The sequence below is a fragment of the Dromiciops gliroides genome, chromosome 4 (genome assembly GCF_019393635.1).
Source record: "Dromiciops gliroides isolate mDroGli1 chromosome 4, mDroGli1.pri, whole genome shotgun sequence".
Taxonomy (NCBI): Eukaryota; Metazoa; Chordata; class Mammalia; order Microbiotheria; family Microbiotheriidae; genus Dromiciops; species Dromiciops gliroides.
The window spans coordinates 477,823,982-477,840,331 of NC_057864.1; the positions used below are offsets into that span (position 1 = coordinate 477,823,982).

Genomic DNA, 16,350 nt, shown 5'->3' on the forward strand with positions numbered 1-16,350 from the left:
ATGAACTTCCCGTTAGGACCAGAGCTCCCTGAGCGTAACAAGTAGGACCTGTGGCTTTGCCTTTCTTTATATTGCCCAGGGCTCGGCGCCCTGTGTGCCTGGTATGCAGTAGGTACTTAATAAATGCTTGTGGAGAGGCTTCAGAAAGAGGTGCCTGGGCCTGAGACACCAAGGAGAAGCTTCTAGCCCTCTGAGTGGGTCTGCAGCCAAGGAGACAAGGGGAAAAGAGAAATCATCTGAGGCGAGAGGGAGTGCTCTCCAGAGCATCCAGGAATCTCAATCATGCCCAGAGGCAGATGGAGGGGGGGAGGCCTGCCCACCACCACCCATCCCTGCCCTACTGGGGTTAGAAGCCTGGAGGCGCAGAGGGAAGACTGGATGGGGGGGCAGGGGCATAGAGCTCAGAGCTGTGGTATCCAGGGGTCACAAGGAAAGGGGAGGCCCCTCCCATGGGGGAGGGCTGGCACGTCGGCTGAGCACCACCTGGTACTGAGCTCACCCAAGTGCCCTTTCTCAGACCCCTCCTGCAGCTGTATGGGGGAGGGAGTTATACAGACAGGTTTTTCTGGCCTTCAACTGTCCGGACAACCTGCCTGACCAGCTTGCCATCGATCTCCATTCCTCTGGACCAGGGCCGTGGGTGTCTGTGTGTTGGGGAGGGGGCTGTGAGCAGCTAAGGAGGTAAGGGAGCCTGATGAGGACCCTCAGGGCAGACTGAGCCTCCTTCCCATGGGCCTCCTCCCCCTTCTACCCAGACAAAGACGCAGCCAGGAGCACAGACATCACCACCCCTCAGCCAGTCACCATCAGAAGCTTTGTCCACTAAGGCAATGGGGCAAGCCGGGCACCCTCAGCTCCTGCTGCTTCTGCTGTGCGTCGGTACCCACACGGGGACCAGCCTGGGTGAGTGTGCTGGGGGCCTGGGGATGGACGCCCTCATACTTCTGTGGGGGGGGAGGGGGGGTCTACGAGTAAGAAATTCCTCCAGAGAGTAAAGCATTAATACCACCCCAAGTAGGCCAGCGAGTTACCCAGCCTGAGTCTGACCTCCGTATCCCCTTGGAGACAGGAGAGACGGTTCAAATCCCAGCTCTGACACTTTGGAGATGTGAAACTTGGAACAAAGGACTCAGTATCTCATCTGTGAAATGGGGATGATATTTGTGTGTATTCTACAACATGCTTTGTAAACTTTGAAATTTAAAAACATGAGCTATAGTTGATTATTATAATTCCTTATAAAGAAAACATTTGCCGAGGAGGTCACTGGGGTGAGGATCTTTATTGTTTTGGTCTCTTCCTGTCTGTTCAGGGCATCCATTAACACAGGTCCCCTAAAGGGCACAAGCCTTGGCTAAGCTCAGTTTCAAGGAAGGACAAAAACAAAGATGCTCCTGTATACTTCAAGCATTCTACCAATGGAGCCAGGCGTGTGTGGGATGGTAGACACAGAGGTCAGTTAGTGCAAACCCTTCATTTTACAGTTGAGGAAACTGAGTCTCAGAGAGGTTCACAGGACTTTGGTTCAACCCTCTCATTTTACAGAGAGGGAAACTGAAGCCTCAGGACAGTAAGGGACTTGCTCAAGGGCAGGGGCAGGATTCAAACCCAGGTCCTTAGGACATATTCATCCTTCCCATCAATAAAACAAGAGCTAAAGTGCTTCCTACTCACATGATGCCAACCCGATGCAGCAGAAAAACACCAGATTTTAAGTTGGAAGAGCTGAGTTCAAATCCTACCTCATCTACTTGCTCCATGACCTTGGGCTCTTTGGGGCCTCAGTTTCCTACACTGTAAAATGAGGATGTTGGACTAAATGACTTTTGAAGTTCTTTCCGGCTCTAGGCTTTATGAGGTTCACAGTCACAGACACAGACTCTGAGAGCCAGAATGGATATAGACATTCTCTGATCCAGCTTCTTCATTGTACATAGAGAGGACCCTGAGATTGCCCAGTCAAGGTCAAAGGGGTAAAGGCAGAGCAGAGATTGGAATCTAGGGTCTCCCAACAGGAGTTGGGAAAATGCTTCCCTCCTTTGCAGAGGTGGGGGGCTATGGGTGTTGAATATTGCATATGTTGTCAAATCTGATTGCTTTGTTGAACTGCTTTTTTGCATATAACCTTTAAATTTTTTTGTTACAAGGGGATGACTTGGTAGGTAGAGGAGTTAAAAAGGATATATTTAGGAGTGTGCAGGTAAATGTTTAACAACTGGCTGTCCAGAAGAAATGTGTCCAAAATGCACTTTTTTGGGGAGAGGCAATCAGGGGTTAAGTGACTTGCCCAGGGTCACAGAGCTAGTAAGTGTCAAGTGTCTGAGGCCAAATTTGAACTCAGGTCTTCCTAAATCCAGGGCCAGTGTTTTATCCACTGAGCCACCTAGCTGCCCCCCAATACTCTCTTTAAATTTTATTTATTTATTTATTTTGTGAGGCAATTGGGGTTAAGTGACTTGCCTATGGTCACGCATCTAGTAAGTGTCAAGTGTCTGATACTGGATTTGAACTCAGGTCCTCCTGAATCCAGGGCTGGTGCTCTACCCACTGTGCCACCTAGCTGTCCCCCCGATACACTTTTTTTTTTTTAGGGAGGCAATTGGGGTTAAGTGTCACAGGGTCACACAGCTAGTTAAGTATTAAGTGTCTGAGGCCAGATTTGAACTCAGGTACTCCTGACTCCAGGGCCGGTGCTCTATCCACTGCACCACCTAGCTGCCCCGACCCCTGATACACTTCTCCACCACTTTCTTAAGTCTAGATCATAAAGAAAACAATCAATCAAGCCTGGATTTGCAATGTTTGACATTTCAGAGGTGTACCCGCCCACACCGAACCTTTAACAACCAGCTAGCCTGAACTGGTTTGAGCTGGTTCCAGCATGCCTCTGGAGATATTCAAAGTGAAGGTGATAGAGAAACAGAAGATAAAAATGTCTAAAAAAAAATCTCCCAGGGCTCCCAACTCTTCTTCTGGGGCCCCTACCAAGCACCAAGTTGTTCCTGAACACTGTCCCCAGCACCCTGGTAGCCCAGACTAACATGGGCCCTGGGTGTCTGGGCTGCACCCTACCAGGGTGGGGCTTCAGAGTTCTGATGCAGTTATTCATGAGGACCCTGTGTGGGGATTGCTGACTGGGATCTGGGACAAGTCTCCAGCCTGGGGCTTCATACGCCCATGACTGGTCTTCAGACAGAAGGGACAGGAGGAACTCTGACCTTGTCCCCACCCAGCTGCCCAGGGAGGTTCTGTGGGCTCCCAAAGCCCCTCAGCCCCGTCCTGGTTCCAGCTGGACCCCCGAGTTCTATGCCTGGTTCCCTCCCAACCTTCCCGAGAGATCTTTAAGTAAACAGGCCCCCAGGCCTGGTGAGGTTAAGTGCCTCATCCCCTCCTATAACCTCAGCCAAGATGGGAGGGAGGTGGATTTTCTCAGCTCCTTTCTGGGCTGTGCTTGGGTCATTCGAAGGATGAAGCATTTCATTTCATGGGGTCTGAAAAACAAATATTTATGAGTCACCTGCTCTGTGCAAAGCACCAGGGGCTGAGATGACTCAGTCAAAAATGAAATGGTCTCCACAGGAATAAACCAAGGCCCAGATATGTTAGTGACTCACCCAAGGTCACCCAGGCAACAAGTGTCAGAGGCAGCGATTGGCCCTTGATCCTCCTATCTGCCTCCCTCAAGAGACTGGTCCCAGCTTCTTTTGGCCACATTGTCCGCTCTCCTTTCCTTTCCTTCCTGACTTCCTTGGCCTCAGTTTCTCCATCTGTAATATGAGGGGGTTGGACCAGATGTCCTTCTGGACATCTCTAGGATCCTATTTTTTCCCACCCCCTCAATTCTGTGGGGTGCTTTCTGCAAAGTGCCGGGGACCAGTCATGGGGAGGGAAGTAGGCAGAGGGTCACGGGAACAGGAAAGGCTGGTTGTCGGCACTGGCTAATGTTTGCTCCCGGCAGCCAGCACCTGCCTGTGCCCCAGCACCTGCTCATCAGCAGATTTCTAGGAGGCTTGGCACTGACTCACTGCCCAGCTCTCCCAGGTGGAGTGAGGAGGTGCCCTCTCATGCCCTCCCCTCATCAGTGAGCCTTTCACCTGGGCCCCCACAGCAAGGAGAAGAGGGCAGGATAAACACCAGGAGAGAGAGAGAGAGAGACAGCTTCTATATCTACAAAGGGAGGTAGACTCCATGGGCTCTGAGGTTCCGTCCAGCCCTGGGTCTAGGCTCCTATGATATTAGGACTAAGACATGCCCTCTAATTAATTAAAACTCATCTTAATTAATTGATCATAATAATTAAAGGGAGACTAGGCCTGGAGTCAGGAAGTCTAGCCTCAGACACTCTGGGCGAGTCACTTCACCTCTGCCTCGGTTTCCTCATGTGTAAAGTGGGAAGAACAACCCCTCCCTCCCAGGGTTGTGAGGATTCAAGGAGATAATTGTCAAGTGCTGGGCACAGTGCCTTGGCACATTGTAGGCACTCTATCCATCTTAACTGTTATTCAATGAGATAATGCAGAGAAAGCATTTAAACACGTAGTAGAAATGCTAGAGATGGCGGTGGTGATGGTGACAACCAGCCCTCATTCCCGAGCTCCTACGCGGGCGGCGATTGGCCTGCTGAGACCAGAGAAGCGCAGAGGAGACAGTTCCGTTGCTGCTCCTGATCTGACTGGGTGGATGAGACTCCCCGGAGTGTTACAGTCAGGGCAGGGCCCCAGGGAATCCAGGCTGGGTAGGGGCTGTCCCAGCGGGCCACTGCTGAGGAATGAGCCTCCTAAGGCAGAATTCTGATCTCATGAGTTGTCTAGTCCAAGGGAAGGGTGTGGCCCACGTCAGCAGGTGGGAGGGGGGGAGGTCAAGCTCCTGCCATTTGAGAGGGATTGAAGCGGGAGGCAGGGAGGGAGGGGGGGGAGAGAAGGGGAAGAGAGAGGGAGGGAGGGGGGAGAGCGAGAAAGAAAGGGGGGGGAGGGAAAGAGAAAGGGAGAGAAAAAGAGGGAGGGAGGGAGGCAGACAGAGGGAGGGAGAGGAAAAGGGAGAGGGGGAAAGAAAGGGAGGCAGGGAGGGAGGGGGAGGGAGAGAAGGGGAAGAGAGAGGGAGGGAGGGGGGAGAGCGAGAAAGAAAGGGGGGAGGGAAAGAGAAAGGGAGAGAAAAAGAGGGAGGGAGGGAGGCAGACAGAGGGAGGAAGAGAGAGGGAGGGAGGGAAAGAGAGGGAGGGAGGGAGAGGAAAAGGGAGAGGGGGAGAGAAAGGGAGGCAGGGAGGAAGAGAGAGAGGGAGGGAGAGAGAGAAAGAGAGAAGGGGGAGGAAAGGGGAGGGGGGAGGGAGAAAGGGAGAGAAGGCAAAATACCATTGAGATAATCTTGACTACAAAGGACGGGGCTGGAAAGGACTTTCAAAGCCATCAAGCCCAACCGCCCTCATTGTACAGGTCACACAGTGTTTGCAGCAGGATTGGAACCCTGATCATCAGCCCAGTGCTTTTTCCAGGGTACCATACCGCCTGAGGGAACACAGCTCTGTGCACTTAGAGCCCACACCATGGGGCCCTGTGGTGGAATGGATGATGGACTGGACTTGGAGTTGGGAAAAGCTGGGTTCAAATGTTGTCACTGACATAAAGTGGCTGTGGGACCCTGGCAGCCTGCAGAGCAGGAGCCCACCTACCTTGGCCCGGGCACTCCCTAGCCTAATAAGATCAATGGTCTAATCCTCCCGGTGAAGTTTTCCCTGTCTTCAGGAGCTTACATCCTACCTCCTGTAGCTGGCCTGTCCCTGTCTCTGCCCTCCCCATCCCCAGTCTTCTCATCTCCACAATAACAATCTTGACTTCCTTCAACTGATCTTTGCAAGGTACAAATAATTTCAAAGCTCTTCACCATCCTGATTTCCTTGTTTGGTATGCTCTCTGGCTTATCAATGTTCTTCCTAAAATACGGTGCCCAGAACTGACTACACAGTTCCAGGTCCTGCTTGACCAGGGCAGAGGACTTGGGGGATGACTCCTTTATTGTACCTTTCTTTCCTTTGTTCCTTCCTTCCTTCCTTTCTTTCTTTCTTTCTTCCTTCCTTCCTTCCTTCCTTTCTTTCTTTCTTTCTTTCTTTCTTTCTTTCTTTCTTTCTTTCTTTCTTTCTTTCTTTCTTTCTTCCTTCCTTCCTTCCTTCCTTCCTTCCTTCCTTCCTTCCTTCCTTCCTTCCTTCCTTCCTTCTTTCTTTCTTTCTTTCTTTCTTTCTTTCTTTCTTTCTTTCTTTCTTTCTTCCTTCCTTCCTTCCTTCCTTCCTTCCTTCCTTCCTTCCTTCCTTCCTTCCTTCCTTTCTTTCTTTCTTTCTTTCTTTCTTTCTTTCTTTCTTTCTTTCTTTCTTTCTTTCTTTCTTTCTTTCTTTCTTCCTTCCTTCCTTCCTTCCTTCCTTCCTTCCTTTCTTTCTTTCTTTCTTTCTTTCTTTCTTTCTTTCTTTCTTTCTTTCTTTCTTTCTTTCTTTCTTTCTTTCTTTCTTTCTTTCTTTCTTTCTTTCTTCCTTCCTTCCTTCCTTCCTTCCTTCCTTGCCCAGGGTCACACAGCTAGTAAGTCTAAGTGTTTACAGGATCAGAAATTTAGGGCTGGAAGCAATGTCATTTAGTCCAACCCTTTCATTTTACAGATAGGAAAACTGAGGCCCAGATGAGTTAAGTGACTTCCCTAAGGTCACACAGATACTAAGTAGCAGACCTGAGATTTGAACCCAGGTCCTCTGACTTAAAATCCATCTCTCTGTCCATTATGCCACACTGTTTTTCACTAACTTTCCCTTTAATCATCTGCCCACGTCCCTGCCAGAAGGTTGGCACCCAACCTTTGCCTGCCCTCCACCCTCCCAAGTGCTCATGCTTGTTTCTGGTTTTCTACAGATCAAATTCCGTACACTCCCCAGATCTCCCCCCACACCCTTGAGGGGAAGGTCACTTCAGCCACCTTCTGCCTGGACCAGCCGAGATGCGTCTTCACAGAGTATGCCAGCTCAACAGATACCATCTGGTTGGTGGTAGCCTTCAGCAATGGTTCGTTTAGTGGGCCAGGGTCGGGGAAGGGGGAGAGGAGGCATTTTCCTCCAGTACTGGGTCTTACCAGAAGCCAACATAGACAGATGTCCATCTTGGGCCAAAGCATCCTCCTCCTCAACATGTTATTTTAGTCTGAAATTATACCATTAGAGATTCATTCCTTTGAGAGTTTAAGATGTTTCTGTTTCTCTCCTACTTGAATAACACAAAATGCCCATGTGGGAGGCCAGATCAGCCAATGGAGTGGGGTTGGGAATGAGGGGCTGAGCCTGACTAATCTAGCAACAGTTCATCTAGAAAGGCCTACTTGCTGATGGAGGCTCCAGGTGAGAAGGGAGGATAGTCTGTTGTAGCTGGGGTGGGGATGAGTGGAGCCCTGAGTGGAGCCTAGGGTCCCATTCCTGGGACTTACTAAGGCCTCCCTTTCTCTCCTACTTCCAGCCACCAAAGACTTCCAGTACCCCAAGAGTACAGCAGAGATCCCCTCCTACACCAAACTGACAACCAGTTTTTACTACATGACCCTGAAGCTGTCTCCTGACCTCTACCCATGTGAGAAAAAAGACATTGCTATTCTCCGTGTAGGCAATGACACCAGCTGCTTCCGAAACCTAAGTCAGGAGCATTGTAATGCTCCCCTCCCGGTCCCTGGCCCTTACAGGTGAGCCCCACCCAGCTGGTCTTCTGGGAAAGCCAGCCCTGACTCTCTCTGTGGCCCCAGCACTTCCACTGTGTCTCAACTGGGCTCTCTGCAAGGTAGGGTAAAAAGAGCCGGAGGGAGTCAACACACTTGGGCTCTAGTCCCAATTGTGCTACTGACTAAACATGTGACCCTTGCTTTCCTCCTCTGCAAAATGAGGGGGTGGCAACAAAAGTAAAAATAGACACAGTCAGTGCTGGAGGCCCCGGGGGAAGATAGACGCACTAATACATTGTTGGTGGAGCTGTGAACTGGTCCCAGCATTTTGGGGTAAAAACTCAGAAATGTTGGAGACAGTGACTACTAACCTGCTCACACCCTCTGCCTCAACAGTCCTCATCCACATCAAGGTTGTCAAGGACAGAATAATACATAGCAGTATTCTTCTTGTAGCAAAGTCCTGGGAACAAGGAGGGAGCCTATTGACTGGAGAATGGCTGAATAAACTGGGATAGATTTTGCAGATGCTTCATCTGTAAAATGGGATTAATCATAGCACCTACCTCCCAGGATTGTTGTGAGGAACAAATGAAGTAACGCATATCAGATGCTTTGCAAACCTTAAGCTCTATAAATGCTAGCTTTCACACCTATATATGAATGTAACAGAATATTATTGTGTGATGAGAAATTATCTCTTTGAGAGACTCATAGAAACTTGGGAAATTTTTAGTGAACTGATAAAAATGAAATAAAAAGAACCAGAAAGGAGGGCCATATACACAGTAGCTGGCTAACATTTGTAGATGGGTAGCTAGGTGGTGCAGTGGATGGAGCGCTGGGCCTGGAGTCAGGAAGAACTGAGTTCAAATCCTGCCTCCGATATTTACTAGCTGTGTGATCTTGGGCAAGTCACTTTAACTTTTGCCTGCCTCATTTTCGTCATCTGTAAAATTGAGGGGTATGGAATCCATAGCCGCTGCAGTCCCTTCCAGCTATAATCCATGATTATATGAATAGCCATAGGAGGAAGATGCTATTATCAGCCCCATTTTACAGATGAGAAAACAGGTTGTATATATTAGTGAGGAAATTGGGGTTAAGTGACTTGCCCAGGGTCACACAGCCAGTAAGTGTTAAGTGTCTGAAGCCGGATTTGAACTCAGGTACTCCTGAGTCCAGGGCCGGTGCTCTTATCCACTGTGCCACCTAGCTGCCCCCTCTATATATAATTTGTTTGTTTGTTTGTTTGTTTTTCGGTAAGGCAATTGGGGTTAAGTGACTTGCCCAGGGTCACACAGCTAGTAAGTGTTAAGTGTCTGAGGCTGGATTTGAACTCAGGTACTCCTGAATCCAGGGCCGGTGCTTTATCCACTGCGCCACCTAGCTGCCCCTATATATAATTTTTAAAAATAATATTTCATTTGTCCCCAATTACATCTAAAAACAGTTTGTGTGTTTTTAAAAAGTTTTTAGTTCCAAATTCTATCCTTCCCTCCCTCTTCTTCCCCCTCCCTGAGATGGTAAGTAATCTGAGATAGATTATACATGTGCAATCATGTAAAATCTATTTCCATATTAGTCATTCTGTGGACAAAAACTAGAACAAAAAAAAAAGAAAGGAAGAAAGAAAAAGGAAGAAGGAAAGAAAGTTAAAAACAGTATGCTTTGAGCTGCATTCAGACTCCATCAGTTGTTTCTCTGGAGATAAATAGCATTTTCCATAGTGAGTCTTTGGGGATTGTCTTAGATCATTGTATTGAGAAGAGCTAAGTCATTCACAGTTGATCATCATACAATGTTGCTATTATTGTGTACAATGTTCTTCTGGTTCTGCTCACTTCATTTTTTATCAGTTCATGTAAGTCTTCCCAGGTTTTCTGGAAATCTGCCTGCTCACCATTTCTTTTGGCACAATAGTATTCCACCCTAATCACATAACATAACTTGTTCAGCCATTCTCCAATTGATGGAAATCTCCATAATTTCCAATTCTTACTGGCTCAAGTTTCAAGTTGTGAGTCTGTACTTGGCTTCCTTTGTATGTTGAGACCAATGTGTTTGTACGGGACAGTTGGGGGAAGGGGTCAGTGGACAGAAGGGAGGGGAAGCAAGAGAAGAGAGTGTGGCCAGCATGGGACTGTGGGAGCCGCTGAACTTGGAGTCCCCGGCCGTGAGTTTGAGTTCTAACACTGACATCACCTGCCAGTGTAATGTAACATCTCTAGACCCCTATTTACTTAATGAGAGGGTTGGATTCAAGATCTCTAAGGCCCGGGGGCAGCTAGGTGGTGCAGTGGATAAAGCACCGGCCCTGGATTCAGGAAGACCTGAGTTCAAATCCGACTTCAGACACTTGACACTTACTAGCTGTGTGACCCTGGGCAAGCCACTTAACCCCCATTACCCTGAAGGGGAAAAAAAATCTCTAAGCTCCTTCCAACTCTGTGCTGTGAGCCTAAGACCAAACCCCACTGTAAAGTCGTGAACTCATTTGACTGAGGGGCCTCGGTTTCGTCATCTGTAAAATGAGAGAATCATATTATATGATTCAGCTCCAAATATAGGATCCTTCATGAGGCCGACCAAGCTATCAGTAACAGACAATAGGTACCTTAGGGATTCTGAGGAAGGGGAGATCAGTGTGAGCTGGGACAGTCCAAGAAGGCATCCTGAAGGAGGAGAGACTAAGTCTCCCCTTGTGGGAGAGAGAAGCTGAGCATACAGAGAAGTTAAGTTACCATCCCAATAATGGGATCTGATCCACTGCTTGATGACTGGACTTCCAGGAAGTCTGACCTCTGAGGACCCCAATCAGAACCTCCGATTCTTCTGTACTGACTGTATCAATCCCCCCTCTCCCCCACAGTGTGAAGTTTCTTGTGATGGACGACAATGGGCAGCCCAAGGCAGAGACGAGGTGGTCCGACCCCATCACTCTCAACCAAGGTAGGATCCCAGCATGTGGAACAACATCTTCCTGCAGAGAGAAGTAAAGGTCCCTTCTTCATCAGCCAGGCCGTCAGTCGCCCGTCTGTGCCTCGGGGGCGCAGAGTCCCCTCCCAGTAACATTAGTGGGAGTTTTGAGGATGCCCTTGTTTGGTCCGTCTCTGCATCTGGAATGTCTGCTCCCTTCTGTCCCGGTTACAGTCTGACCCAACTCATAGACTTATAGTTTTGGAGCTGGAAGGGACCCCAGAGGATATCCAGTCCAACTTCCTCATTTTACAGATAAGGAAACTGAGGCCCACAGGGATTAAGTGACTTGCCCAAGATCACCTAGGTCATAAGCATTAGAAATGGAATTTGGACCTCAGTCCCAGCTTCACCCTCTGGTTACTGTTCTGTTCCTTCTCCTGGTCTGCGGCATCGACCTCTCCATCCCCCTCTGTCAGGCTGAGGGACACGTAAAATGGAGATGACACACCTCGGCTCTCTCTGTAACTGGGCAACTGGGCCGAGCTAAGCTGGTAGAGAAAGAACTACACTATAATCCTCTTTTTCTTTTTCTTTTTCTTTCTTTTTTTTTTTTTGCAGGGCAATGGGGTTTAAGTGACTTGCCCAGGGTCACACAGCTAGTAAGTGTCTGAGTCTGGGTTTGAACTCAGGTCCTCCTGAATCCAAGGCTAGCGCCTTATCCATTGCGCCACCTAGCTGCCCCCTACACTATAATCCTCTTAATACCTGGCTCTCTGTTGCCAGAGTCCAGAATTGCTGCTAGTCCAGCCCTCCCCAGCCCCATCCAGTCGACGAGCTTCCCGACTTCTTCCTATTCCTCATCTGTCATTTTTGCTCCGATCTCTCACTGGATTCTCACCACATCTATGAGGGGGATGAGGAAAAGGCCCAGAGAGATGAGATCTATCTGTTCATTTGGCTAAATTTGACCAAATACTTTCTGAACGTTTACTCTGAGCTGCCTCGGCAGAGGAGAAACAACAGAAGGAAAGGGGAGTTCATTGGGGCTCATGTCCTTCCTTTGGAATGGAAGCTTCCCGAGGGTAGGACCTGGTTCGTTCATTTCTATCTTTGTACCCCTGGCATTTAGCTCACAGCCTCCAACACGGTAGGTGCTCACTAACTCCTAATTAAGTTGAGTTGAGTGGAATGGAGGAGAATTAAGTTGAGCCGAGGTATGACAAGTTGAATTGAATCCAGTTGAGTTGAACTGAATTGAATCACCTGCCTGAGAGGCCACACAACAATTCCTGATCGAGCTAAGACTGTCTTCTGCCTTTTGCCCTGGCCTAGCCTCTCCCCCTTCTCCTAGCTAGGAGCTCCCCTAAAAAGGGGAGCCTAGAATCGCCCCAAGGACGGGAGGGTGGGAAGAGAAGGGCATTCCCTCCAGAAGCCATCTTTTCCTTCACACTGACCCATTCCAGGGACCCTGGAGCCCCAATTCTCCCATCCTCCCCATCCCTGGCTCCCCATCCCCATCTCCTTCCCCTCCCTCCTGCTTCCTCTCTCTCTCTCTCTCTCTCTCTCTCTCTCTCTCTCTCGCCCCAGCTGGGCTGCCTGTCAGTGGGGCAGATGGTGCTTCTGTCACTCCAGGGAAGGACCCCAGAAGCATTGATACGTGGCCTGGCCGGAGAAGCGGCTGCATGATTGTCATCACCTCCATCCTCTCCATCTTCACTGGCCTCCTGGTGCTTGCCTTCTTCATCACCTCCACTGTCCAATTGTGAGTCCTGAAGCCCTAGACTGGGGTTGGCCTCATGCCCTAGCCTGGGTGGGCTGTGAGGGAGCATGATAGGACCAGAGATTTAGGGCTGAAAAGGACTTCAGAGACCTTTTCTCATTTTACAGATAAGGAAACTGAGGCCCAGGAATGCTAAGTAATTTCACAGAGCTGGAAGGGACATCAGAGGCAATCTAGTGCAACCTCTCACTTGACACATGAGGGAATTGAGGCCCAGGGAGATGACGTGATTTCCCTGAGGTGACACAAGTAGTGTCAAAAGTAGGATTCGAACTCAGTAGAGCCTCATCATGAGATGAGGGTACTCAGACCACTAGGGACTTACTCCTCTGGAACAGCCTTCTCCTCTCCAGGTTCCTAAAACGCCCCCTGCCCTTTGTAGGTCCCACAATTCCATCCTGCTCTCCCACGGGAGGACACTTGGGCTATTGGGGCGGATACTGGGGTCATGGGGGCTCAGGGGGCACAGCAAATCTCACATTAATTCTAGAGGCTTCTTAGCTTGTTCTTCATAATCGGTCTGGGCGCAGTCAGATGTGTTGGAGGAGGGCCAAGTAAGAGAAGACCCGGAGGTGGAGAGTAGTCATGGAAGGCTTGGACATCCTCAGCCTCGGGGCAGGATTCAGCCTGCAGACAGGCTGCAGAGCTTAGGATCAGCCACCAGGGGGCAATGCCATCCTTCCTTTCTTCTTGAATGGTCCAACAAGGGACCGCAGCTAGGATCAGACCATAGACAATTGACAAGCAATTATTAATCTCCTCCAGTATACCATGAAAAGCAAAAGCAATGGTGTGTTTCCTAGTTGGCCTTGAAGTTAGGAGTAAACTAGGTTCAGGTTTTCCTCTGACACACATTGGAGGAATGACCTTTAACCTTACAGTGCCCCCCACCCAACTCTAAAATTCTAAGGAATTTCCACCCTGGGAATGAAACCAGAGGTGGAAGGATTGGAACTCGAGTCCCCTGGCTCCAAATGCAGATGGTTCTCTATGTTTGGGACATATCTCCCCACTAGAGTTTCCAGAAGCTCAATGAAGGCAGGGGCTGCTCTTTGCCCCGTTGGCAGGAGTGGGCACTTACCAGCTGTTTGTTGTCTGCTTCTCCAGCTCCAGCCTCTGGTGGCCCGAGGAACTACCCCCCGCAGAGCAGCTGCACGTCGGCTCCTTCATTGGGAAACGCTACACGACCCACCACATCCCCCCCAGTGAGGCGGACACGCTGCCTGCAGGTGGGGGGCTCCACCTGCCCCCCTGCCCTTGCCCAGGACCCGTTGTGTAAACCTGGCCACCCTTAGCCCTTTCCCCCATCCCTGGTTGCATATTGGCACAAATTAAAGAAGGGCCCTCTTTCTCAGCCCTCCCACCCTCTTAGCACAGGTGCATTATCTGCCTGGGACTGAGCGACTGGATCAGGGTGTCATCCCCCAGAGGGTAGGTGGGAGGAGGCAGGTAGGTGCCTCATGGACTCACTTTTTTTTTTAGTGAGGCAATTGGGGTTAAATGACTTGCCCAGAGTCACACAGCTAGTAAGTGTTAAGTGTCTGAGGCCGGATTTGAACTCAGGTCCTCCTGACTCCAGGGCCGGTGCTCATGGACTCATTCTGAAGGGTGGGAGAAGACCCCTGCTGTACCCCTGGATCTCTCCCCACAGTGTGCCTGGAATTCCACTCTTAGATCTTCTTTCCTTTGGATTGATTACTGTCCTTTCCAGCCTGGCCTTTTAAAACACCATGGCTCATTGGGAAAGGGAAATGGTGAAGTCTCAGTAGGAAGAGGATTCACAGGCTTGGAAAGGGAGAGGGAGGGAGGGAAGGAGTTACTGGTGAGGCAAACTTCCTGGAGGTGGGTGGAAATTTCCAGGCCTGCCCGGGGTGTGAAGGGAACCTCAGTGGGCATTCAGAGCCTTGTCTGGGCTGGGCCTGTTTGAAGAAGGATCTAGGGCTCTGATACCATTCCTTCCCCTCCCTTCGGCAGTTGTCTTTCCCCTCGAGTTGCTCAGGGTCTCAAAGAGGAGTATGATGAAGCATAGAATTACGTGCTCTGGGAAGGAGGCCTGGCCAGCTGCCCTGCCACAGGCTGGCTCATTCCCCTTACACATCTGGGAAGGAGGCCTGGCCAGCTGGGCCAAGCCCTTCCTTGTACAGGCCCAGAGAGGTAGCCCGAGGTTGCTTGGGTAGTAAGCATCAAACTCTTTTTATGGTACCAAGTCGAGACCACAGGTTTTATTGCTTCATTTGAATCACAAACATCCATTAATCACCACCATGAAAACACCATACCCTCAAGTAGATCACCAGGAAACTGAGGCCAGATAACCAAGACAAGGACTTGGCTAAGGTCTCCCAGGTAGTCAGCATCAGATGACAGGCTTGAACCTTAGGTAAGGAAGCCCAGCAACTTCAGCCTTCCTGCTGAGAGAGGGAAAGGAAGAAAACGTCCCTGGGCAACTTGTTATTTAAAAGAAAAATCAAAACCCTTCACTGGAACGGCCCGAGTCAGCACCTGGTCATTCAAAGCCTCACACACGGCCCCCTCAGACATTTCTCGGTTATTCTACCAGGGAGGGGCAGAGAGCCGGTGACTGCCACTGACCCCAAGAGTGGCGCTATGCTGACCCACCCCCAAGCTGCCCCTGTCTTCCTCCTAAGGCGGGGCAAGTGGGTGGTTCTGGGAGCAAGTGCATTTGTGCAGAGGGATGGCCCCTGGCTGCTGATGCAGCCTGCATCATCATTCCCCAAGCACGGCGTATTCTCTCTCCTCTGCCCCCATCCATTCTCTGCCTCTGACCCGGAGCAGTGCCACCGCACCCCTCCCGAGGGCTGTGCCTGGGAAAGAAAGCTCCCCAGCTGTCCCACCCCAGGAGCTCCTGAGGACTTGGGCCTTTGGGCCTCAGAACATCAACTCCCTCCTCTTCCCTCCCCCCATCTCCTGGCTGAACCCTCAGACGCTTGATACCCTGAGAACATCAGAGACTCCTCCTCTCCTCCCCGGCACAGACAGTACCCAGGGAGCATCGAGGGACAAGAGGAGACAGGACCTAGTTATGGCACAGGATCACTGGATTGTAGATTTACAAGAGTCCAGCCCTGAAATTTATGGTGGAGGAAACTGAGGCCCACAGAGGTTGTGACTTGCCCCACGTCCCACAGGTCGTGAGAAGCAAAGCCAAGATTTGAGTCCCAACCCACTGACTCCAAGCATAGCTGTTCTCCCAGGGCTCCTCACTGGCTGCTCAGGCCTTTACCATTCAGCCTGACCTCCAGGCAGCCAGCCCCCCACCCCCACCCCTGGCCTTCTATGGGCTGAATGCAAAGGTTTTTGGGTACATCTTCATTCATTTGTTCATTCGTTCTTTACTGAGGGGCTTTCCCTCACCCCAAGTCTTTCATTTTTGTTCTATATTTCTATATGTTCTATAAAGTAGGCACTTAATAAATGTATTTCTGTCCTTCCTTCCTCCCTCCCTTCCTTCCTTGCTCCCCTCCTCCCTCATTTCCTCCCTCCTTTTCTTCCTTCCTTCCTTCCTTCCTTCCTTCCTTCCTTCCTTCCTTCCTTCCTTCCTTCCTTCCTTCCTTCCTTCCTTCCTTCCTTCCTTCCTTCCCTCCCTCCCTTCCTCCCTCCCTCCCTTCCTCCCCTCTCTCCCTTCCTTCACTCTGTCCCAGGCTCTTCACCTAGCTCCTTTTCCTGTCCAGGTGTACTCTAATAACAACATCCCTTTCATTTCTGCCTCATTGACTTTCACTCAGACGCCCTCCATCTTGCCCTACCTGTACCGCCTAGCCAACGCCTTAGGACTAAGAATTACAGAGCAGTTGCCGATCTGCACTGGTGTGGGAGTTTCCCTAATGGGGGTGTCCTGTGTCAGTGAAATCCCAGGTCTTGTATAAATGAATAACCATGGGGTTTTTTTTGCTCCAGATGAAAATTTAACATCTCCAAACCCCAGTACCTTTGTTGCTCTGCCCTGCATAGGT

The 16,350-nt window shown here is 50.1% G+C and overlaps 1 protein-coding gene across 1 annotated transcript; it reads left to right on the forward strand.

The window, feature by feature from the left end:
• The first annotated feature begins 557 nt into the window (after window positions 1-557).
• On the forward strand, window positions 558-13,732 carry UPK3B (uroplakin 3B). Its single transcript, XM_043963132.1, has 6 exons — window positions 558-903; window positions 6,885-7,034; window positions 7,479-7,698; window positions 10,547-10,626; window positions 12,229-12,358; window positions 13,484-13,732. The coding sequence occupies exons 1-6, from the start codon at window positions 831-833 to the stop codon at window positions 13,653-13,655; spliced, it is 825 nt and encodes a 274-aa protein (XP_043819067.1). The 5' UTR covers window positions 558-830; the 3' UTR covers window positions 13,656-13,732.
• The last annotated feature ends 2,618 nt before the right edge of the window (window positions 13,733-16,350 follow it).